This window comes from Mastacembelus armatus, chromosome 8, assembly GCF_900324485.2.
Source record: "Mastacembelus armatus chromosome 8, fMasArm1.2, whole genome shotgun sequence".
NCBI classification, from domain to species: domain Eukaryota; kingdom Metazoa; phylum Chordata; class Actinopteri; order Synbranchiformes; family Mastacembelidae; genus Mastacembelus; species Mastacembelus armatus.
Window position 1 is genome coordinate 22,087,974 of NC_046640.1, and position 25,452 is coordinate 22,113,425.

General features: G+C 46.2%; 1 protein-coding gene across 1 annotated transcript in view; it reads right to left on the minus strand.

The window, feature by feature from the left end:
• Positions 1–25,452, minus strand: part of grin2ba (glutamate receptor, ionotropic, N-methyl D-aspartate 2B, genome duplicate a) — a 65,299-nt gene that overhangs the window by 23,815 nt on the left and 16,032 nt on the right. Inside the window, exons 2-4 of the mRNA XM_026325227.1 lie at positions 10,416–10,559; positions 9,882–10,152; positions 5,327–5,519 (exon numbers count right to left, since the gene is read on the minus strand). Of these exons, the coding sequence (XP_026181012.1) occupies positions 5,327–5,519; positions 9,882–10,152; positions 10,416–10,559 (608 nt within the window). The remainder of the gene's footprint in view (positions 1–5,326; positions 5,520–9,881; positions 10,153–10,415; positions 10,560–25,452) is intronic.

Consider the following 25,452-nt stretch of genomic DNA (forward strand, 5'->3'; position numbering starts at 1 on the left):
AAAAACTATTAAAAACCCAGCAGGGAGCCACACCGCTGACCTGGATCACATGGTTCTTCCTCACCAACAATGGGAGGCCCATCTTTTTCCAAAAACCAGCTCCAGACTCTGCTGAGAGCAGAGACCGGTGGACTCTTTCTTCCTTCAGAGACCGTAAAAAGTGACGGCCCTTCTCGGCAGCTGGAGTCTCTAGATGGGACTTGTGCAGAATAGCAAACAGAAAATCACCTGCCCTGAGCAGCTCCGCCCGGGGCGGCCGGGTGCGGTCACCTTCGCTGCTTTCCTTGACACGCCCAGACACAAATACACTATAAAAGCCCCTCCCTGATAAGACGGAGGCGCACATCCACCAATGAACCCCCCGGTGTTGAACCCACCGGTATCTCAGCCGTACTGTAACGGCGGCTGAATTAAAATTCATGCAGCAGCAGCTGTAGCTGTCTGCACCTGGAGAATGAAAGCGACTGGACTCTGACAGGCAGCGCTCCAAACAAACCTACAGTAACACTACCCTCACATTTGTGCAGCATCAGACATTTCAGTCAATCTTTCCCTCTACTTTCTCACACACACACACACTTGCCATGCTAATGCCTGACACAGATACGATTTAGCGCATGTTCTGGTGTGAATAATGGAGGAGTTGTGTGAAAAATTGATAAGTCAGTTTTAATAAATTAACCCTGGAATGAATTAGTCATGAATTACACTCCTTAGTAATTACTGTAGTGCGATGAACTCACTGGATTTGTAGACGAGGAACCTATATGCAGAATGATAACACGCCCCATATGGGCCTGTGCAGTCGAAACACACACACACACACACACACACACTCTGCACCTCTGCTGTGTGCACATACAGTGTGAACGTGGAGGGAGGTGTGAATTTGGTGTGTGTGCGTGTGTTTGCACGTGTGTGTGTGTGTGTGTGTGTGTGTGCGTGTTCAGACATAGGAACTGTATGTGTAATAAACCGTGCTAATGAGAAGAGAGAGGCAACATGACGAGACAGCAACAGACGTACAGAAAGAAACAGAGGACAGAACAGTGACACAGTCCCTGGGTCTGGACACGTGGACAGGACAGAACGTAATTATTTTAAAATCATCACTGAATCCTTGAACGGATCCTCTACGTCACACAGGTTATAGTTTACACACTTGAGGCAAGTTTGTGAGCAGAAGGCTAGAAACCTAAGAAGACAGACGTATCTACAGTAATAACAGTTACAGCTGAAGTCTGATTTCCTCAGATCAGTGACTCTGGTCCACCTGCATATGTGGTTCTAGATCCGATTCCTATCCATCAGAACGGTCAGACCAGAATCCATGTGGTCGTTTTAACGTCTGCACATGTCGCCTGTCGTCATCATTCAGTGTGGGAAACATCAACATGGAGGAGGGGGGGCAGTGGAGAGACCAGGACGCTTCACATTGGTTGGACATTTATGGAGAAGCTGCTGATGGAGCCAAACTGGAAGGAACATATGGGAACCCAGCAGCTTTGGAGGAAACTGTGCACAGATGACGTTGTTGTTCTTCACATGTCAGTTCAGTCTGTGCATGGTGGCAGTTTAGGAGCTCAGGGGGTTCACACCTGGTCCATGTCCCTGACACACATGGATCAAACAGCAGGTCTGATGGGAACAGCAGGACCTGGGTGCAGCCAAATATTATGTGAGAAAAACACAGAATAGTAAAGAACTGAATGAAGCTAAAAAATGACATTTGTTGGTTGAGAGAGAGAGAAAAAAAAATGGAGGGAGGTGAGAGGGAAGAGCAGAGACAGAGCAGGAGCATCCTGGCCTCGCTCCAATCAAGCCCCATCACAAACAGGTGCCTTTTTTAACGCCTCCCACTGGGCTGCCCCATGAACACACACTCAGCTGCCCTTTATAGACTCAGTCTGAAGGAGACGGAAACACACACACACACATCCAGGTAGAAACGCTGTCCATCCAGCTGGCACCTCATCCTGCACAGGGTCAAAATGCTGCTGCAGAGATCTGCGTGCACACAAACAGAAACACTGCAAACACACATCCACTGCAACTGAGGCCACAGAAGTTCAAAAATGTCCACAGAGCTTAAAAGCACTTGACACCTTTCCAACTCCAAGCTCATTTGGAACCGGTCCACGCTGCCAAGGTCAGGGCCGCTGTTGTCAGAGCCATGATTCTCTCACTGCCCACCAGTGGTCTCTGTTTCCAGCCCTCCCTCGCTCTTTCCTTCACTCTCTGTCCTCTGCTCTCGTCTTCCCTCCGCTGCTATCTCCATTTGTCAGGCTCGTGCTGTAGCATTAGCGGGAATGTCACAGTGCTGGCTGCGACGGACTTAATTTACTTAGCGGAGTGACGCGTCCTTCTCTTGTGGCGCTCTGTGAAGCTCCAAGGGATGGACAAGGAAATGCTAAGCAGAGAGGGATCAGCTTATAAAGTCAAGTACACGACTGTGACCATAGAGCAATTTTTCATCATTCAACAGGAGACTGAATGTAAACTAGATATCATTTACATATTTCCATGCATCCCTCACTGAGCCTCTGCCTTTGTAGCCCAGAGGCTTGAGGAACATGTGATGTGCGATCAAAGCTATGAAGCTACACACCTGGAGCAGGATGTGAAAGAATTAATGGCTTCACCTTAAACAGTCGCAGTCCTGCTCGGTCTGCAGTGCATCTACAGGTTTAACATACATGTGAATCCACATCGCGATCAGCCATGTTCAGCCATGGAGACTGTGTGCAGACACACACACAAACACACTGAAGCTAAAAACAAGAGAAACTGCTGAAAGTAACAGACTATGGTTGAAATCAAGTCATAGATTAACATGAATTTACTTGTATCAGCCCAAAGAGAAGTTGGTCCCATGGGAAAATGCTAGTTCCTTTGAGAGATCTCTGGGGGCTGGTCTTACAGAAAGAGTTTGGGAACCACTGCTCTGGACCAGTCCCCCGACACCCAGTTCAGTCCAGCTGATTCTCAAGTTCATCTCAGTGCAAATCCTGCGACGCTTTGTTTTCAAATCCAGCACAGCTATTTCCTGACGTTTCCGTTCTCTCAGGTCAGGAATTAGACCGCACCTGATTTATTAATCTGTGTTTGAAAATGTAATGATGCTTTGAATCCTTTGAAGACTGATGCTCAAAATAAGGTTTTCTGAGTGACTGACTTCTGTTGGTGCCTGTCTCTCATCAATTCCAGTGGAACAATCAGTCAGCATGGCATCCATCCAGCCAACTAAGCAGCCAGCAAGTCAGGCAACAAGCCGTTCATTCAGATTCTAGTCTATAGACTGTAGGCCAAATGCTAATCTCTTGATTGAACACTTGACGACAAAGGTTATCGCCAAACAAATTTAGTTAAGGCGGCGAGGGGCGAAGGATCTTAGCAGTGCTCACGACTGATCTAATCAACAACACGGCTAAGTTGATTATAAAACTGCAGGTCTGGAGCGAAGACAGCGGCTGAGGAGGAGCAGAAACGGGCCAGAGCTCGAAATAAACACAATCCAGACGAGGGAGGCATAAAGGAGACGACCGCGGGGCGAGAGAGGGCAGAGGGAGCGCTGAGGGACCACAGCGAGGATCGCTACGGTATTCTGGGGCGACTGCAGCCGCCATAAGCCTGCACTGTTATCTCAGAGCGTAGTGCAGAAACAAACACAAAGCTTCAGGAAGGAGGGAACAACAGACAGGGGTTGAAAAGACGTCTAAGGACCACAAAGCTTTGCTGCCTTAGTGCAGGATGCAGTTAAGCTCATGCTGGAGCAGAGAAAGTGTCCATATCCCTCATACACAGTGTGTTTCTACAGCTGCTGCTGTGTGTGTGTGTGTGTGTGTGTGTGTGTGGCCGTCTATGTGCCTCAGTGATTATTTTGAAGGTTGCAGTTTGTGCTGCTGTTCAATTATATTAAGTTAAAATAACAGATTTCTAGAATTTTGTCCACCACATTTGTGCCAGTGAGGCTGAAAACCAGAACCAACTTTCAGTTCCAGACTAACAGCAGCACAAACCAGGGGTTCCTAATAAACCAGCCACTGTGTGTGTGTGTGTGTGTGTGTGTGTGTGTGTGTGTGTGTGTGTGTGACTGAGCTTGTCTGCCTCCATACACCTGCTTGACCAAACCAAATGCTACAAAACCATAAGTAGAAAACAGGATTATTCTACAATAGCAACCAGAGCAACTGGTGTCTGAAAGGACAAGTCACAACCTCCTTAGTACACACACACACACACACACACACACACACACACACACACACACACACCGTATGAAAAAGTACAACCACACACCAGCTACAGCAGACATGCAGGGTGGCGGAGGCGTGAAACTGCCCCTGAATTTGCTGTGCTGAGCTCTGGAGCGCAGCAGGACGGGGCCTAGTGCTTCCCGCCTGAAACGCCATTGGGACCAATTAGGCAGCGCGTGGAGCAAACCGCCGCCAAACACTGAGCTGCACAACCAGTTCAAAAGACCTGCTGCTGAGACGGACAGCTGAGAGGGCGGGGCTGGACGTCCCCGAGGAAGGGGGTGTTTGTGTGCATAGTGCATTATTACAGGAGGGCAGGATGATCACAGCACGCAGCAGATGTTTGTGTGTGTGTGTGTGTGTGTGTGTGTGTGTGTGGTCGTGCTGATCTACACCAGGATACTCGTGTTGATGTTACACCACCTGGACCTGTGCACTTTGGAAAGCTGCTGTGTGGAGCATCTTAACATCCATAAATCATCACCACGTTCATTTTGGAGCCATCAGTGTAACTGTAAATAAATGAAGTAAACACATGAGACCACAGCTGAGACGGAGCTGTGTTCGACCACGGAGCTAGTTCTCATCACATTTATGCCGGATTGCTTTAGACCAGGGGTCTAACCCTGGTCCTCGAAAGCTACTGCCATTCTGGACCAGGGTGGGCCTCAGTCACTAGGAAACAGAAGACACCTGGAACCACCAGGACTCTTCCTGGAGTCAGGCCTCGGTCAAGGACGTGAAGAACCCAGCGGTCCCTGTGACAGAGCTTCAGAAGTCCTCTGCAGAGATGGAGAAGCTGCAGCAGCTCCATCAGTGAGACACAGACTCTGAGGAAAAGGTGGAGCTGCTGGGGGTTTATCAAACAGGATTTAATGGGTCTGAGAGCAGGAGGAAACTGAATCTCTGCTGAGGGAGGATTTGTAAGAAGACCAAATCCAGATGTGCAGAGCATGACACCGAAGTTGTAATTGACGCCGACGGGGCTACTACAGAGCCCTGGGTTAAGGGTCCTGTTAGGATCTGTTACGTACAGGTCCGTCCTGTCCTCAGCCTCCACCTCTACTCACCTGAGCACTTCGTTGGGGTTGCCTGAGATGGGTGTCTTCTTGTCAGGAGCTCCATGGCACTCAGACTTCAGCAGGGTGTGAGGTCCGCGGTCCATCATCATGGTGGAGGTCGCCATAGTGATTATCGCCACACCATCGCGGACACGGGCCTCTATGCCGTAGTCCCACTCGTCATAGGACACAGACAGCAGACCTGCACGGACGGGACCAGAGGAGGAAAGAGAAGGATCAGAGCAGGTGTGGAAAAGAGGGATTAGTAAAAATAGACGGCGAGGATTGAGGAATGAGGCGGCAGAGGTGAACAGGATTATGTTGGAAAGAGGAACGAGACAGAAAAACAAAAGACAGACAGATGGAGAGACAGCGACGGTTCCGTCAGCGTATACACAGTGTACATGTTTTGAACACACTCCAAAAGACAGAGCACACACGACGTGATGAGTCAGAGCAGATGAATAGCACTCCCATCCTGCTCGACCGAGCGTCTATCACCTTGCCATGTTTGTCCATCTGTCTGTCTGAAGCACTGTCTGTCTCTGTTTGTTGGCCTCTGCTCTGTCTGTTTATCTGTCCTTCTGTCTGCCTGAGTCCTGTTCTCTTCTGACAATCTGTCTGTTTATGATCATTCTCCCTGCCCGGCTCTCCCATCGGCCCATTCGGCTGTTTGCCAAGATCCCCGGGGCTGATTGTTATGAGGGGAGTGGCCAGAAGATGGACAACACATGGATTAGTTCACATGAGCCCAAACCTGAGGACAGAGCTCATCCTGACAGGTTTGTATCGTTATTTGTCCAGAGAAGGCTGCCGACCTCAAACAGCCAGGTGAAAATCACCTGTACAGACGCGAGAAGACGCGACTTACTTCGTGAATATGGTACGTTATTAATCTAAATGAAGAAAAACAGGGAAGTGCAATGACAGACGTTGATTTACTGTGAAAATGAGTCTATTATGCATCTATTAAAACACAGCTGACATTTTGAAAATGACTTCCATCGATGTTAAATTGCTGTTATTGATAATATGATTAACTCACGACAAATAGTCAGCGTTAATTGATGACACCCAGTGCACGCCGCACAGCGCCGAGCACAAGCTTTATCTCTTCTGAATGACCAATCACTGAGCCTCTTGTTCCTCTCTGTCGAGATTTTATCAGGTTAGAGGAAACAGGTGTGTCTGGGGTCTGAAGATACATTTAAAGCACGGCTCAGGTTTCCCCAAACCAGATGTTCTCAGATCAGATCTGGTGTTGGTGGCGTTTATCTCGGCAGCTAAACTCTCAGCAGCCAGTGGCCTTGTGACTTTTGAAAATGGCCAATAACTGATGTTCCTGTTTCCTGTCTCTGGGTTCAGGTCACACGACCGTCAGTGAAGAACATCAGGCCTTCAAGTTTATCTGGCTATCTGTCTCTGTCTGCCTTTGGATCTGTCCCGCTCCGTGTGCATCAGTCAGTCTGCGTCTGTCTGACACAGAGTGTGACCACATGTCAGCCGGGCCACTACCATGTCAGTGGGCAGAAATAGACAGGCGGTCCGGCAACCTGCCGTCCTCACGGGCCCTCAGCTCTGACAGCTCCGGCCCTCCAGGACCACATCTAATGTCACGCACACACTGTCGACACTTTCTCAGCATTCATTCCCAACAATGGTTCCTTTTTACACATTTCACTTTTATTATTTTAGGGAACGGTTCTTTCAAAACATCTGTGTGTCTCTTTTCTAAATCCTGGGAACTGCTGCGTGATGTGTATATATTCACACTCCTCTCAGGACATGTTGAAATGTCACAACACAGACATGTCAGCGGGCACTGCTGAAGCTGAGCAGCACTGTAGCAGCTTTAAATCCCTTTTCTGTCCAGTGAATCAGCTGCTGCCTGTGTTTCTAGGGACGTCTTTCAGTCACACACACCTTTAGATTCTTATCACACCACACTATCTGATTGATCCCAGGTTCAACAAGTCCATAAAGAACCACTAGAGTTCATGAAGAATTATTATCAGAGGCAGGGAGAAGCAGGACTACTTGCAGTAGATGGTCTGACCCACACAGTGCCCTGATCTGGGACCGCATGAAGAGACAGAGACACTGGGACAGCCTGGATCTACAGAAGACCTTCAGCAGCTTCTCCAAGGTTCTGCAAAGTACCAGGAGAAACTGTGTGCAGGTGCAACCAGAGAGAGCTGCTGCTGGTTAGATTTAGGTTTGGATCCTGTTTCTGGTCTTTGGATGAAGTTCACTGATAAATTTATATCAAAAACAGTCCACATTTACACAGCACTGTATATCAAAATATATATATATGTATATGAATATACTTCAGACACAGAACATCCACATCCAGGCAAGTTGATTGGAGAACAGCATAAACTTCTGTGTAACTGGGGTATTTTTGGAAATGACTTCTTATTGTGATGTCAGATCGGGACCGGGTGGTTACGTTAGCGCAGTGAGCCCAGCAGTAGTGTGTAAGTCTGATCAAGAAGAATAGACGCAGAACGGTTGTTAGTAAGAGAGAGAGATCTGAGAGGGACGAGGAGGAAAAATGAGGGACACAACGAGCCGAGAGAGAAAGTCAGACGGTGGCAGACACAAAGAAACGGAAGCAAAAAAGAAAAAACTCAAGGGACTAGAGAGCTTGAGAGTCAGAGAGGAGGCTGAAATAGCGAGACAGAAAATACAGAGAAGCAGCGGAACAAGAGCATGAAATAAAAGAGGAATGGAAAGGAAGGAGCAAGAGTGGGAGGAGAGATGGTTCCCCAGAGCGCCACTTAAAGAAGGCATCAGTAGAATTACCCAGGAGGATTGGAGGCTTTTCATCACACATGGTGCAAATTGTTAAATGCGCCTAGTAAGCAAATTACAGCTGGTGTGCACCTTCTGCTGACCCCCAAACCACTGGATGCAGCTGGAGCACGCACCGAGACTACGTCGATCCCATGACTGAAACTACAAGCTCCATGTGGCTTTTCTGGTGTCGAGCTTGAAAGTCACAAGACGAGGAAGGTTTCATGTCTATAAATGTAATGCCAGCATCTCGCATCTGTACAGTACAATCTCCATCACTCAGGACGGTTTCCTGTTGAAACACACACACACACACACACACACACACACACACACACACACACACACACACACACACACACACACACACTCTCTCTCTGCAGGAAGACGTTCAGATGCTTTAGCCTCACGATGCAGGTGAGAACGGTCTCTGTGCCACTTTTACAGGCCGTGGCTGCTCCGCCACGTTCGTGTTATTGGCAGCACTGATCCTGCAGCAGCTCTGCCACCTTCACACTGACTTGTCACATGCAAACTATAACATGGACTCCATGCACGTTGCCATGGAGCATTTTGTCATAGTAGACTCTGCATCCTATTCATCACCTGTTAATTGAGTGGGTGATAGTTAGCCTGCTGCCTGTCATTGTGTCCAATATGATTAATCCCATGATAATTCAGTGTAAACTGAAAAACGTCTGTGTGTGTCCATCAGCACGTTCACTTCACCGGCTCCACTTTGTAACCATCCAGGCAGTACAGGAGCTAGTCCCAATTATCTCAGCGGCAGCATAAATCAACAGGGATGTCGTCGTGTGATTTACATAACTGATACGCCGATATATCAAGCTTTATAGACTGGAACTCTAATTTGAAACAGGAAAACAGCAATGCAAATACTCACACAAATAGTTTTCACATTATTTTCTCATGCAAATGAAATCACGAACCAATCACACATTTCTCCGACATTACACGCACAAACATACCCAAAGGCCGTGCAAACACACACACACCTAACTCCCATCTAGAGTAAATCTTCCCCAGATGCCAAAAAGGCAACAGAGGTGAGAGGTTTGAGTTACAGTGGTTGAACAGTCCCAGGTTCTACCTGGCAACCATTCCCCAGAAAGTGCTGAGGGCAGGCAGCAGTGTTGGACCTCACCTTCACTGTAAATCAACACCAGCAAATTACTGCTCTGTATGTCCACAGCAAATATATTACCTGCTTCTAGAGAGTAAAACAGACTCATGCCAGCTTCTTTTGGTTCCCACAGTGGTAACATCACTAAGAGTGAAAGGTTTGATTCCCACTGTGAGCTGGCCTTTCTGAAAGTCTCTGTCCACCCCTGGGTGCTGAAAGTCATGTTGGAGGAGGACAGGTGTCCCTGATACACTGCGTGAGCTGGTTGAGGAGTTAATGCACTCCAACACTTGGCCTATATTTGACCTTCAAAGGTTAGAATGATCTCCAGTGGTGCTGCTGGGTGAGGGTGGGGGGGGGGGACACTGCCTCACTTCTTATTAGGAAAGGTCAGTTTGTGGTTTTGTTTTGTGGGAAAATCCAAAATGGAAATAACATTTGGAAAATAAAAATCCACAGCTCAAACTTCCTTCTAAGTAAAACCAAGGTGGGGATGATGGATGCCGCCACACGAGGGAGCAGTTACTGACATCGCACCCTGGTTTTTATGACGACACATGCATAGAAGATCAGCCAAACACCGCACATAATAACTCGCTGTGTCCTAACGTGGGCTCCTACCTGTGGGGAACTCTGCAGGCACCACGTCGGTGTCTCCAGCTACCAGCGACGGCACTATCCACGTGTAGCCGTAGCCAGTGATGCCAACAGAGTGGGCCACCTCGAAGATGGTGTTGGCCTCTTCTTTAGTGCAGTACAGAAGAATGACGGGGCTCTGGAGCTTCTTCAGCTGGTTCTGGATCTTTGAATCTCCGTCATCTACGGACATGTCGAGTAGTAGAACTTCCTCCAGTTCCCAGCCCACAAAGCTGTTCTCAATGGTGCTGCGGATCTGAAGGATCGACAAGACGGGGCTTCGCTTTAATGGGGACTCTCCGACATTCACTAAACACCTGTGTTTTATGTAAAAGTCTCTGGCTTAGTGTGACACACTCTGCATGAGAACGAAGCTGTTGGATCTAAGGTACAATGTGAAAGATTTAGTGGCATTTAGTGGTGAGACTGCAGAACTTAACCTTCTGAAGCTTTTTCATCTGTCATCTTTTCTTTACATCCTGACAGTTCGTGCATGTCGTCTCAGCTGAGTGCAGTTACCTTGGTGACAAAGTCCTGGTAACCTGGGTAGTAGGTGGTGACGATGGAGAAGATGTACCAGTCGTATTCCTCCATGATGTTCAACATGACCGAAGCCTGCTGCTCGATGGAGGGGCCGAACTGAAAGAACATGGAGTTGTCATCCTGAAAATGACAGAAACACACACAGGGACAAAGAGCCAGAGTGTAAATGGTTGTGTAACAATACTGGGCAGCACTTTAATTTAGTCGGCTTTCCACACCGAGGACAACAGCCACTACTTAAAGGACAATTGTGGTTTTGTAATATCATTGGGGCGAATGTTAATTTAGCTGCTTTTATTCTCTGGCTCACAGAGGAGAAAGGCGAGACGACACCAGTGGGTTAGTAATGATACCGGTCATGATTTTCATTAGTTGCCTTTATGACTCCTTTAATGAGTTTGTGCACGGGGGTGTCTGGAGCGAATTCTGGAGACTCGAAACTGTTGTTCTTAATCTCATCAATCATTTTCATCAATCTGCTTTATTACAGTCTAATAAGACCAATGCAAATTTCACTGTAGCCTGTAAGGATCAGACAACAAATGCACCACAACACACTGCACATAAAACATCACTAACTGATTCACTTTCCGTCCCTCAAAACATGAGACGCACAACAAACCAAACAACAGTTGTGATGAACGCCGTCACACACTGATATCCCAGCCTGCATCTTGCCACCAGCGATGAGATGGAGTATTGAGGTGGACAGAAGAAGAGGAGGAGGTGAGAAATATTAGTCTAGACCAGACTCTGCAGTTCTGTAGCATGGACTAGTTGTTGTGCACGTGTGAGTGAGTGTGTACACAAAAGTGTGTTGATGTTCTTGGATATTCATGCATCTCATGTGGCAAATTATGTGAATGGGAGTTATTCTGTGTGTGTGTGTGTGTGTGTGTGTGTGTGGGGGTAAAATCAGCTGCAGCTGAAGGCCCCGGTGATGAAACCTTCTCAGGACTCTCTGTGCTTCACTCGGCATCAAAGGCTAAACGGCCCCTCCCAGGGGACTCACATGGGTCGGTCTGTTACCTTGTTTACGGATTAATGAGATCAGGGTGATACCACTGAGGTGAGGAACAACATGAAACACTCGCTGAACTCTGGCAAATAATGTGTAATGTGCTGTGTGTGTGTGTGTGTGTGTGTGTGTGTGTGAGGTAGAAAGCATCGTCATGAAATATAAAATATGAGCATCTAAGTCAGTGCTTCCTAAAAGCATGAAATAATGATGCACACGCTGACGCCGGAGCGTGTTCCTCAGTTAGCTTCAACCCATTTGTTGCACAGCTTTCTCGCCCTTCATCCATCTCTTTCCATCTATTCTCTCCCACTTACACCAGTGGAATTACTGCCAGGGCACGGTTATAATTGACTTTCCACACTCGCGCCCCACCGCCCCATCTCCTCTGGCTCGCTCTCTCTCCTTTGTCAGAGCGGTTTGGATGTACTGTGCAACGCACTCACTGAGGGCGCCAGGGGTCTGCAGGCTTTTCTTTGGCCTTTGGGAAAAACTACATGCAAGAAGAAGAGCAAGACAAAAGCAGGAACAGCCGGGGAGGGAGGGTGAGCGATATGGGAGTAAAAATAAAATAAAATAAAACTGCTGGTGGGAGTGAGTGGAATGAAAAGAAAACGTGAGTAAAATAAAGTGCTGCAACACACCTCTCTTTATTTACAGCAACCACAATTAGGGTTTGGCCACATTATCACCTCTGCTGGCACAAGGTGATCAATTAGTGAGTATTAAAATTCCCACAGGGGGTAGCAAGGCCAACGACGCAGGAACCGGGCCAGCAAGGCTGCGAATCCACTCCTGAGCCGGCCGGTCTTCTCTGAGGATCCACGGCTGACGTCAGCGCTGGCTACTGTTCGCACACTACAATAATCTACACAATACGACAGGATGAATGGCTGCTCAGAGAGATGGAGAGATACGCTGAGGTATAGAAAGAGAGCAGATAAAACCACAGAAGAGGAAGCAGATAACAGAGAAAAAGAGACAGAAACTAAAAGGAGAGAAAGGAATTAAGCAAAGCGAGAATAAAGGGGAGAGATGTAGGGAAAGCGGCGAGCACGGAGCAGAGATTTGCAGCCTCCGGAGGGACGGAGGACAATGTGGTGACAATAGGATGAATGCAGAGGAAGAGGACAGGCTGGACGGCTGTGATCCTGCATGGATCACGAGCAGCGGAGGGGCAGGCGAACCGAGGTGTGTACGCTGGTCCATGTGTGTGTGTGTCTCAGGCAGTCGGCCAGACATTTAGGCAGGAAGAGGCTTAGCCCGAGCTGTCCAACCACAGAGGACCGCTGCTGTCAGGGAGAGGAACAGGGTGACGGGACACACGTGCGCCCTCCTCTACCTGAAGCCTGCGTGCGTGTGTGTGTGTGTGTGTGTGTGTGTGTGGGATAAAGATGCACCAGCGTCTGTGTGTGATTCAGTGTGTGTCTGTATCAGTGCATGTGCCTCTCGACTTGCCTGTGTGTGTCTGATTGTCTGTATTTGTGCAGGTTTGACTTCGGTGGTGTGTGTATTCCACGGCCGACAGGCCTCGGTCTGTCAGAGCCGCCTGCTCGGCCCCAGAGTCTCCAAATCAGAGCACTCACGCTATTTCTCTGGGAGGGGAGAGAGAGTCAATAACTCAGGTATTTCAATTACACACACAGCAGCACATCGGTGACTGCAAAAAAAAAACTAAAAAAATAGAACAACTTCCAATCTCACAGCCAGCGCACATGCACACACACACACACACACACACACACACACACACACACATTTGAATGGCTTTAAACACCAACATCCTCACACACAGCTGCATGCAAAACCCACAAACACAATACAAAACACAAAATGACAATTCCTACACCGCTTTAGGCGCACACACACACACACACACACACACACACACACACACACTGACATGATAAAACAAAACACAGTGAACAAAACACTTTCACAGGTGAGGTATATACACATTTGCATTCTGCACATACTGAGCTCAAACATAACAGGGAGACATCACTCATTACACTGCACCATCGTGTCAGCTGCAGAGAGCAGGTTCATTCATATCACATTAAACACTGACAGCACAGAACAGATATTTCTGATTGGCTACTTGCAGATGCCAAATTGAGCAAATCTCAGGTCCAGGTTGAAGGATCAGAAATGTCTGTGTAAGTGCAGTTTATAGCTAATGTGCTAATGTGCTACGAAAATACTAGTAGAAAACACAAAACTATACTATATCATGTTAGGACGTTAGCAGGCTTGCAGTATAAACAATACAGTATAAAGTAACGCAGTGAGGCCAGTGAATCCAGCTACAGACCCATCAGCATCAGATCAGACAGCTGATTAGCAGGCTAGCTGCTGGCCCAGGTACACTAGCCAAAGGATGCTAGGCCAGGTAAGGTAAGTTTTTGGTCTTTGAAGGTATTTTTAGTGGTGAACCACAGCAGAACTGACTTCTCTGGGAAAACGAGTTTTACTAGAGAAATAGACTCTGACTGGGGAGGGCGGCAGGCAGCCACCTGTCAGTCACACCTGTCAATCATCAAAGCCTCTATAAGCCTGCAGATCATATTTATGGAGGAATAACCACCGGTGCAGTTATTAGAGGGTCTGAATTAAAAGTCTGAGACCTTCATGTCTCCAGGGAAAAATGATGAGGCTTTTTGAACAACACTGAACTGGAGCCAGGATTTTTTTGGACCCGGCATCAAGCGGCCGTTGACCTTTAAGATGTTTATGCATCGTCCAGCTGATTGTGATTCCCTTAGAAACAATATTAACTTCAAATCGCTGTAAAATAACCTGAAATGTTTCCGTTTAACGATGAAGCAAAGCCCCAACACAGACAGACTGAGACAGAGAAGCGAAACCAGCCGGAGAGAGATGATGGCGGCTGTTGCTGGGAGGTTTTTTTTTTTTTTTTTGCAATGCATATTTCTATCCTGCCTATAAAGGATCCTTTGAACTTGAGCGGGAGGGGTTGCTATTGACTGATGCTGCACTGGCTGATGGGAAGAGAAGCCAGAGAGAGAGTGGGAGAGCGAGACAGGAGGACAGAAGATGGAGGGATGAAAAAGAGAGAGCTGGAGTGGGAGGTGAGGCGGGAGGAACAGCTGGCCTTCGCTGGAATATAGTGAGCAGTGGGCAGGAGATACAACCTCAGGCGCACGCACACACACACACAAGTGCACGCTCACGAGTGCTGGTGCACAGTCATTTCTGATAAAGCCCGTGGGCGCACGCCACCATCGCCACGTGTGCTGGACGTATTGTCCCTCCTCTCTGTCCTCTCTCTTCACACACACTTATCTCTACCTCAATTAAACCTGCTCTCGCCGCCCGGCTCTCCTCTCCCCTCGGCTTCGCTCTTCTCGTGCCTCATCATCACATTTCTTATCGTGAAGGCCTACTTATCTTTAATCACACACGTACAGGTTTAATTAGCCTGTACGTTTGTCAGCCCATCATCTAATTAAGACTGACCTTATTTAAGTACTTTTTGAACCTTGAATTTAAAAAAAAAAAAAAAAAAGAAAAGCACAGGTCTTCATTAAAACGTTTGGCTCGACATGACTTGGACAGGACTGTGACTACCCTGCAGAGACTTTAGGGATGAACCAGAGAAAGAAAGAAGTAATTACACACAAAAAAAAACCCTGAATGCAATAAATGAAACTAGGCAGAAGAAACGATGCTGCAGGACCTGTTTTGTTTCACATCTCGACATGATCAGACAGTGTCTGAACGAAAGTTAATAGCACTTAACACTCAGAGGAAGAGACACACCAATGTTCAGATTGTTTTTCTCTGGCCCATTTCTGCTCTAAGTTTAGGAGCCACCGAGGGGCCTCTGCAGTCTGATGCTTTTTCTGCAGCTGCTCTTGTTTGTCCCCTGGTCCTTGGAGAACGGTAATAGTTCTTTCTGTCATTGTGTGTGTGTCTCGTAGAGTTAGGCTAAGGAGACTTAATAGGGTGGCTGCAGGGGAGGGTGAGTCTACAAAATATATGAGCACAGTCTGGCTTTTATAACTGTGTGTTTGTGTCTGCAAAGGTGTAGCTGGGTCAGTCTGAGTGATCAGTTATAAAGTAGAACATGAGCATTTAACCTCTGAAAGACAGAATCTGGCAGAATATCTCAGATGTTCAGCGACTGGCTCAGAGTTTGGTCAGTGGCGTCTCTCTGTGACTATTTGACCAACAAAAACACACCAGTAAAAGTGCAACTAATGGATCAAACACTGTTGATCTGCTCTGACACGCTGTGAGCACACACTGCCTCACTTCCAACCAACCATCACATCCGAAGACAGGAAGTCCAGTTTCTACATGAAGGCAAATGTGCAGCAGTGACTGAATAAGGCTTAAAATGCAAATAAACCAAGTGATCATTCCCACAGCCAACACAGGCGTTTAAATCAGCATTTAAAAAATTTGTGTTTATTGTGTTTAAAGCAGGAACATCTGTCAATCAACATCTGTTTGTCTGCTGCATTTTTCCTCCTCCAAAAGGAGAATAAAGGCACACAGAGCAGACAGAGGACTCCGATTCAAGCATCATGACCCCCATCGAACATTAAAGAGAAAACCTGTACAAAGCCTAGAGATGTGTCAGCTTATAATAATACAGCATTTCATTTGGGCTCTTTTGCTGCTCTGTTTGCAGCTGAACGTCTCTCACAGCAGAATTTCAAACCATTTCAGAGTCTAAAGGGCGGCAGTGAAGGTTCTGAGGTCCCGAGGCGGACGCACGGTGGTTTAGGGAGTCGGGGAGTGGTCTGACGTCTTCCTTCCTTGCTCCGGGAGGAGGAGGAGGGACGACGGCAGGCTGGGTGGGAGGGAAGGGAGACGTGTTGTGGAGGCAGGGATGGAGGGACGAAGGTGGAGGACAGTAAGGTCCAGATGAGGGATTTGATTAATCCATTTATTCCCCGTCCACTCTCTCCATCTGTCCTCTGCTAGTGATTTCAGTCTCCTGCTCTGGCTCCATCTCTCCACCCATTCCCTCCTTCCCCCTCTCCATTCTTTAACAACCTTTCTAACTTCTTCCCTCCTTCATGTCTAAGCCTCCCCTGCTTAGTGTCTCTCTCCTTCTGTTGCTGCCTTCCCTCCCTCCCTCCCTCCCTCCCTCCCTCCCTCTCTCTCTCCATCTCTCACGCATCCCATGGTGCACCTGGGCTGCACCGTCAGTCGTAGGCCCAGAGCCATCATCATGCTGGGGCCGTTTCTCACCACTTCACGCTACGGAAACCGAATTCTCTCTCACACACACACACAAACGCTCACACCTTCCCTCAATCCTCCATCAGAGCTTCCTCACATCAGGAGGAGGAGGAGGAGCAGTGCAGCAGCAAAACTAGAGCCGAGCTTTATGTTTAAGTCTGTCTTCAGCCCAAAGAAACAAGCGGAACATGCAACCGCCTGAGGGAAGAGGAAGAGCGAGGGGTGAGGAGGAGGAGGAAGAGCGAGAGGCGAAAGGGGAATAGAGTGAGAGCACGGTTGATATGTGCTTCTGTGTTCTTTTCCTGGCAACATGATAAAGGCTCGCTCTCAGTCAATGTCAGCGGTGAGACCACCTTCCTTATCTCCTCCCTCCTCCTCCCTCCATCCTCCCTCCTCGCCTCCCAACCCTCCCAAAGCAAAAGCTGTTCTCTCTATCTCCATCCTCTTATCTCCACCACACTCTTCCTTTTCTACATTTAAATTTCAGGCATTCACCCTCCGCTCCCATCCACCCTGACTTAAGTCCGACCGAAGGAGCGGGCGTGCACAGGTCGAGCTTGCAGCCGCTCAGTGAGAGGTGGAGCAAACGTTGCGTATCACTGGGATGGCGAGAGAAATTAGCAGGATGCACGTGCTAACGGGAAATCAGAAACAGGTGCGTGTGCTCCTTCTCCTCCCATCTCAGATTCCTCTCCAGCGTGGCCCCCCCACCCAGGACTCCTTTCATCCACCATGATGAAGATTAAAATTCAAACCTGCTTTCTTGGCGTGACAGTGGCAGGGGGCTGTTAGGAGGCGGGCTAAGACAATAAACCAATCTGTATGCTCCTCTGCTCCCTCGCTAACTAGCCCTGTTCTGGCACAAGCACTTAAAACACGCCGCCCTCCCGCCTAAGATGCTAACACGGAGAGACGCTCCCTCATTATGTCACCATCAGACCCTTTGGTGAGCACTCGTGGTTACCTTTGTGCACGCGTGAGCGCACACACACCTGTGTTTGTTTGTGTGTGTGTCCTTGTTAAAGTGCAGCCAGTGAAGCTTTAAAAAGACAAGTGAGCACAGAGCCAGAGCTGCATGTTCCAGAGATGAGAGAGGGTTTAGCTTTAGGACGGGGGCCGCTGGACTAATCCCAGAACCCCCTTCACTTCCTGTCCTGGCTTCTTTTTTCGTTTTAAAATAAACCTTTATTGGCTTGGCCATAATTAATGTTGAATAGTATATAATGCTATTTACACTCAGTACAGCTGTTCCACAAAGGAACTGATGCTGCATGTCATCCCACTGACAGCAGATCCACCAGGCTCAGGTGATGGTTTCTACATCCTGCTATGTTTGGACTCTTCTGTTTAGTGCTAAATAACATTAAACACTTAACCTCGACTTCATAGAATAACTAAATTATGGGGTTTTTAATGTCGTTGGTCTGACTCTGTGTATTCAAACAGGACCTGAGCCTCCATTTTCTCATTTCGAATTTATGCCATGTGATTCTGTCCCTGCACCATTTTAAACGCTCCAGGAACAGGCTGCTGTGCTGTACTGAGTCCAACGGTTTCTTTTTTCTTTCAGCAAAGCAGAAATCATTTTTATTTTGGTGGTCAGGGTGTGAAGGGTGCAGATCGCTTCAACAGTCCTCTGGGTCAACTTTATTTCCAGATGTTAATATCGCCCCAGGTATGTGGAAGTGTTTCATCATTTTAACGGCGTCTTATCGTCCATGTCTGTCCCTGCTCTTTATCGTGTTATTGTTTCCTTCTCTCTGCTGGCCTGTCCTCCCCGTCTCTCCGTGACAGGTGTCCTCTGTGGCTGCCAAAGCTTTTTAACCACAACAATATCTAAATGGTGCACAATGACCCATTAGATTCATCAAGCTGTTAAACCTTCAGCCTGGCAATTAGGAATATTTCATTCACCGTCCCACACTTACATGCATCCACTCCACCCAGCCCCCCCCCCCCCGTGCACGTGCTCCCCCTCTCCTTTATCTCCCCCGTCCCCCCACCATCTCTTTTGCACGTGCACACTCCCACTCACGTGCACTATACACCCTCTCTTGCTCACTCCCCCCCCCCCCGGCTCTTCTGTCCCTCTCTCACTCTCGCCCGCAATCAGTGTCACGATCGATTAACAGATTTCACAGCACCGGACACGGCATTTACAAAGAACCAGGCGAAATGAACAGAAGGAGCAGGCACAGATAATAAGGAGAGAGCAGAGAAAAGGTTCAGCGCGCCGCCATGAGCTGTGTCAATAGTAAGTGGGTCCAGTCGCCCATCAGGCCTGCAGAGGAAATATACAGTAGAACGTTGGCGGTGGTGCACTGCAGAGCCGACAGTCCATCACGCCAATATAGCTCAGCTCTGTCCCTCTGGACTGTTTGTTTGTTTGGTTTCTAATAACTTAGCTTTCATTTTGATTTTCTAACAACTCACTGTGCTTTGCTGCTTCTTTACACTTTTATTTGACCCAGTGTCAGTGGAACATCTATTTATATAAAGTTACCAGGTACTTTCAAATTAAAAGTCATCATCCAAAATGTATAATCAGTTTATTAATAGGAAACCTTGTTACAGATTTTTATGAAGTTATTAAATCCAGCTACAACATGTTGAAATGTTTATTTCACAGGTCTTCAAAGGTTCAAGAAGAGAATATCTTATTTATTATTAGTGCAAAAGAAGTTTCACTTAAAATTTGGTCTTTAGACATTATTATTTTTACTTAAAGATCCAAATTATTTTTCCACCACTGCCTCTTCACTGAAGCTGTTTGTATTTTTTTAGTTTTGTAGCTGAAAACTTTTCTCCTTGTGTCTTACAGGAGCCTAAAACCCTTCGGGTCAGACGTCTAGATCGTCTCGGCTGTGTGAGGCAGCTACAGCCTGAAACTATAAACCAAACGACAAAAAAAAGATCCAGCCCATAAAATAAGTAAAAAATATTCAGCCCGACCTGAGACGAGCCTTTCTAGTGTAAATGTCAAGCTACCCAGAGTTCACCAGCCAAGAAATATTTTGGTCTCACTTGTAAAAATCAGTGAACGCTAACAGTAAAGACATGCTGGAACACTCATCGGTTGAACCGAGGCCTTGCCGTGACACATAAAGCACCAGGGGTGAGGGTCTGGGCATTGCATCAAACATCTTGATGACGAGAGTTTGATCACCCTGAATGATGCTGGATAAAAATAATCAATCCAAGCGTCTCTTTCCGGCCACTGGTTCACAGCTGGGTTTAGAAGGAACAGAGGCCGCCTTTAAGCTCTGCCCTGGCTGATTAACTGCTCGGTACCTCTGATTCATGTTTTTCCACATGCAGGGTGCTGGTTATGATCCCATCCCCCTCCTCATCTCCACTGACAGCCACAGAAAACACCCTGTGGAGCTACGAGCTAGTGCCTCTGTGCTCACACACACACATGGACTAACACACACACACACACACACACACACACACACACCAGCTGTAGCACTAAAGCTAAAGCCACTCTCCTCACACACCTTCAAACAATCAAACACTTGTTTCTTTCCGTGTGCGTATGTCATTATAACAATCACTCTCCTGCTCGTCTCATTCCTCTCTACTCGCTTCATCGCATCTCTGTCCTGTCGATTTCCTCCATCCACTGAATTCTTAATTAAAACGTATTAATTTTAAAAAGTTGCTAAAAATATCTGCAAGAACACAGCATCACTGTGGTACGTGAGCGCACACACAACAAACGCACACAACAAAGAACGAGCTTATCAGACCTAGAAAGCTCATTATGTTGCACATGGAACCACAAAGAAAACATCCAGCAGACAAAGCCCAGCAGGTAACGGAGGTGCAGGCAGGCTGTGCGACACCGAGTAACTCACTGTCAGGTATGAACTCTGAGCACAGCCGTAAAGCATCATACAATCACTGTGCAGCAAATGAGGTGACATGATAGTAATAATACACTCATCTACACACACGCACATAATACTGCACACACTCTGTTAAAAACATAATTATTAACATGAAAACACTAAAGCTGCCTACTGTCCCAGCTTATTCAGTGTTTTATTAAACATGACCAGTTGCAGTACGCTAATAGGCTCATAATAGGATCAGTTAATGAATGCATTAATTAGCTAATTAATCTATGTCACACTTTGTCCTCACATAAATTAATACAAATCATATTATAATGTATTAGAAAGTTATGGAAGAAAAACCATTTCCACATTAAAATATGCAAGAAAAATCTGGATATACTTTGCAAAACCAAACTAATTATAGATTTCACCTACTTGTTTCTAGAAGAACAAAGATCTAATATAGTGAGTGCAAACTGTAAAACGTGTCCGGGCATAAAAGCAAAGCCTGTAGAAGCTACAAAAGAAGGACAAACACCTACAGCAGCAAGTAGAGGAACAAAAATCAAAATATATATAATATTAAAATAGTTCCAGTGACAAACTCGGTCATTTTCCAGTCGAAGCCAACAAGGAGCTTTTGTCAGAGCCTGGTTTGATATCGGAGTTTTCAAAGTGAAATTAGACGCCTCACGGAGCTTCAAAGAGGAAGAGGCATCTGCGGCCAAACTGCAGGTGCAAACAAAAAAACTCACATCTATTTCTGACTTCTACAAAGCAAAGAGAAAGCAGCTGAGGCAGGACACACACTACGTTTATCTGACAGATGCATTTACTGTAAGATTCGCCATCAAAGCACATGATGACCTGAGCAAATGAAATGTGTTATTATAAAGAATTCCCTCTCTAGACTCCTAATGTCCTAAATGTAGTCTGCTAAATGTGTACAACAGAACTCAGGACCCCGAAGATTTTTCCTGTGACCCTTCATAGTGGCCTGACCTCTAGGTTGAGAAACACTGGGCTAAATTAACTGTGAGCAGAGTGTTTAACTAGATCCACCTGCTGCAACAGCAAAATCCTGCTTCTGCACTGATGCGTCAGTGAATACAGGACTTTAATATTGTTGTACTGGCTCCTGCACCACCATCAAGAGTCGTCACCAAAAACAGGATTATCTAGAAACTCTCGTGCCGACAGGGAAACTTTAATCCGAAAATAACCTGCAAAGCCTGAGCCAAAGCATCCTGACTCCACCTCCGCAGCTTTCTTCTCCCTGATATTAAATTACCACCTGAGCAGATTCTCATTAGACTAAAGAGGCGGGTGCTCCATCACCGGTATTTCGTTCCCATCGGGCTCGGCCCTCCTCTGAGCGATGCACTCTGGACGTGGTGGGAAGCGTGACATAACGTTTGCTTTATTTGTCAGGAGGGCGAGCGAGCGACGGACCACGGAATTGTTTCCGTCACATACGTCTCGTCGCACATTTTGTTCCTCCATTTTTGTCTGCACTTGCGTCACCGCCCTCCCTCCGTGTCCATCAGCCATCTTTGTTTGTTGTTTACCCCAGAACACACACACACACACACACACACGATTCCTCAGTGTCGTTAACTGTCATTTCTCTGTCTCTCTGCTGGAGCGACACCCAAACCTGATCCAAACCCACGTGTCCGTTCATGTCTCTCGCTCTGGCTGGACTATTGTTATTTGGTTCTGATGATTCAGCATTCAGTACGCACATTCAGATGTTGTTATCCTACAAATGGATTATTATTCTCAGCATCCAGCTGGAATTTAGCGTGTTGGTTTTTTCACTTTGGCTCGTCTTCCTGCTCTTTCCCACTCTCACGCCTTTTCCCTTTGTCTCTTGCCATCTCTCTCTCTGTCCTACTTTTGAACCCAGTTATTCTCTCTATCGCTCTGTCCTCCCTCCAGACCCTCGCTCTCCCCGTCTCCCTGCCAGCCGGCCCCCTTCGTCCCCTCGCCCTCCTTCCTCCTCCTCCTCACTATCTCTCCCTCGTCCCGCTTCTCCATTTCCCCCCCAACTCAATCACTCTCCCGGCAATGTTCGTTCAAATTGCCTGGTTTGGGAGGACACTGCAGTTCCAATAATGCCGAAAGCACTTAGGAGGACATAATCAATCTCTCGCTCCTCTTTCTCTGTTTTCTCACCCTATTTTATATTCCCTCCATATGTGGAGCAGAACTCAGACTCCCTGCCTCTTTTAATTCCCTCTATCTCGGCACTCTGTCCTAATCAACCCTTTTTTGTTTGAATATTTTATCTCTGCTCTCTAAGCGTGTGTGTCTTCTGTTAATGTGAGTGTGGCATTATACAATACACGGCCTGGTTTTTCATGGATCGGCTGCTTTGTTCCAATTAAGAGAAGTCTTGAAGGGACTCTGGAGTTCTGCACCTGCTGTGTGAGAATGTGAGCTGGTGAACGTGGACGGCCATGCAGGATTTAAAATATTTGATACGTTTTTAAAAAAACCTAATGATGCACAACGTGTGTTAAATGTAAATATAACTTGAGTTGGTTTGGAAGAAAGGAGCATAGACTATAGTTTAGATATTTTAGATGGTGCTGCCAGTCGCCCGTGGAAGGCTCTGTCCATTTTAACACCCCAGTACACAAAGACAGGTCCACAAAAGGGTTCCACTTGACAGGCCTGCCCAGAGCCTGGACCTCCACCCCAACATCAGCACCTTTGGGATGAACTGGAACCCACTCCACATCAGCCAACATCACTTAAATCCTGTGCCCCAAGAAAAGTTTTGTGGAAACCCTTCACTGAGGAGCGATTAGAGCAGCTTACACTGATAATACTACAAGGTGACTGACGGGAAGGTGTGGATTAACTTTTAGTTAAAACCAGACACCTCAGAGAACAGGTGTGCATCTGTGGTTCTAAAACAATGCACCAGAATCCAGTTGTTAAGAGGGAAAGAGCTGGAGCTGGGATTATTGGTGCAGTTTATTAGAGTCTCACACAATCTGATATAAACCATGTTTTCTATTTGTGTGGAGTCTGAGCTGATGCAGGTATTACCAGTGTTGGAAAGTTACTAAGTACATTTAGTCTATTACTGTACTAAAGTATCTGCATGTAGTACTACTCTTCATCCTTGGACTTCACTACATGTCAGAGTCAAACCTTGGACTTTTTCCTGCTCTACATTTATCTGAGAACTTTAGTTCCTTTTCAGGATCAGATGGATCCAACAAAATACAGACTGATCATCAAACTTTATTGATCCCTGGGGGGAAATTCACAAGATACCCAGCAGTATGGAAAGTACTTCAAATTAGAAGTATATAAGGTAGTTAACGTCAGCTACCCAGCAGTATAGAAAGTACTTCAAATTAGAAGTATATAAGGTAGTTAACGTCAGCTACCCAGCAGTATATAAAGTACTTCAAATTAGAAGTATATAAGGTAGTTAACGTCAGCTACCCAGCGGTATATAAAGTACTTCAAATTAGAAGTATATAAGGTAGTTAACGTCAGCTACCCAGCGGTATATAAAGTACTTCAAATTAGAAGTATATAAGGTAGTTAACGTCAGCTACCCAGCGGTATGGAAAGTACTTCAAATTAGAAGTATATAAGGTAGTTAACGTCAGCTACCCAGCAGTATGGAAAGTACTTCAAATTAGAAGTATATAAGGTAGTTAACGTCAGATACCCAGCAGTATATAAAGTACTTCAAATTAGAAGTATATAAGGTAGTTAACGTCAGCTACCCAGCGGTATGGAAAGTACTTCAAATTAGAAGTATATAAGGTAGTTAACGTCAGCTACCCAGCGGTATGGAAAGTACTTCAAATTAGAAGTATATAAGGTAGTTAACGTCAGCTACCCAGCGGTATATAAAGTACTTCAAATTAGAAGTATATAAGGTAGTTAACGTCAGCTACCCAGCGGTATATAAAGTACTTCAAATTAGAAGTATATAAGGTAGTTAACGTCAGCTACCCAGCGGTATATAAAGTACTTCAAATTAGAAGTATATAAGGTAGTTAACGTCAGCTACCCAGCAGTATATAAAGTACTTCAAATTAGAAGTATATAAGGTAGTTAACGTCAGCTACCCAGCGGTATGGAAAGTACTTCAAATTAGAAGTATATAAGGTAGTTAACGTCAGCTACCCAGCGGTATGGAAAGTACTTCAAATTAGAAGTATATAAGGTAGTTAACGTCAGCTACCCAGCGGTATATAAAGTACTTCAAATCAGAAGTATATAAGGTAGTTAACGTCAGCTACCCAGCGGTATATAAAGTACTTCAAATTAGAAGTATATAAGGTAGTCAACGTCAGCTACCCAGCGGTATATAAAGTACTTCAAATTAGAAGTATATAAGGTAGTTAACGTCAGCTACCCAGCGGTATGGAAAGTACTTCAAATTAGAAGTATATAAGGTAGTTAACGTCAGCTACCCAGCAGTATATAAAGTACTTCAAATTAGAAGTATATAAGGTAGTTAACGTCAGCTACCCAGCAGTATATAAAGTACTTCAAATTAGAAGTATATAAGGTAGTTAACGTCAGCTACCCAGCGGTATATAAAGTACTTCAAATTAGAAGTATATAAGGTAGTTAACGTCAGCTACCCAGCGGTATATAAAGTACTTCAAATCAGAAGTATATAAGGTAGTTAACGTCAGCTACCCAGCGGTATATAAAGTACTTCAAATCAGAAGTATATAAGGTAGTTAACGTCAGCTACCCAGCAGTATATAAAGTACTTCAAATTAGAAGTATATAAGGTAGTTAACGTCAGCTACCCAGCGGTATATAAAGTACTTCAAATTAGAAGTATATAAGGTAGTTAACGTCAGCTACCCAGCACTATATAAAGTACTTCAAATTAGAAGTATATAAGGTAGTTAACGTCAGCTACCCAGCGGTATATAAAGTACTT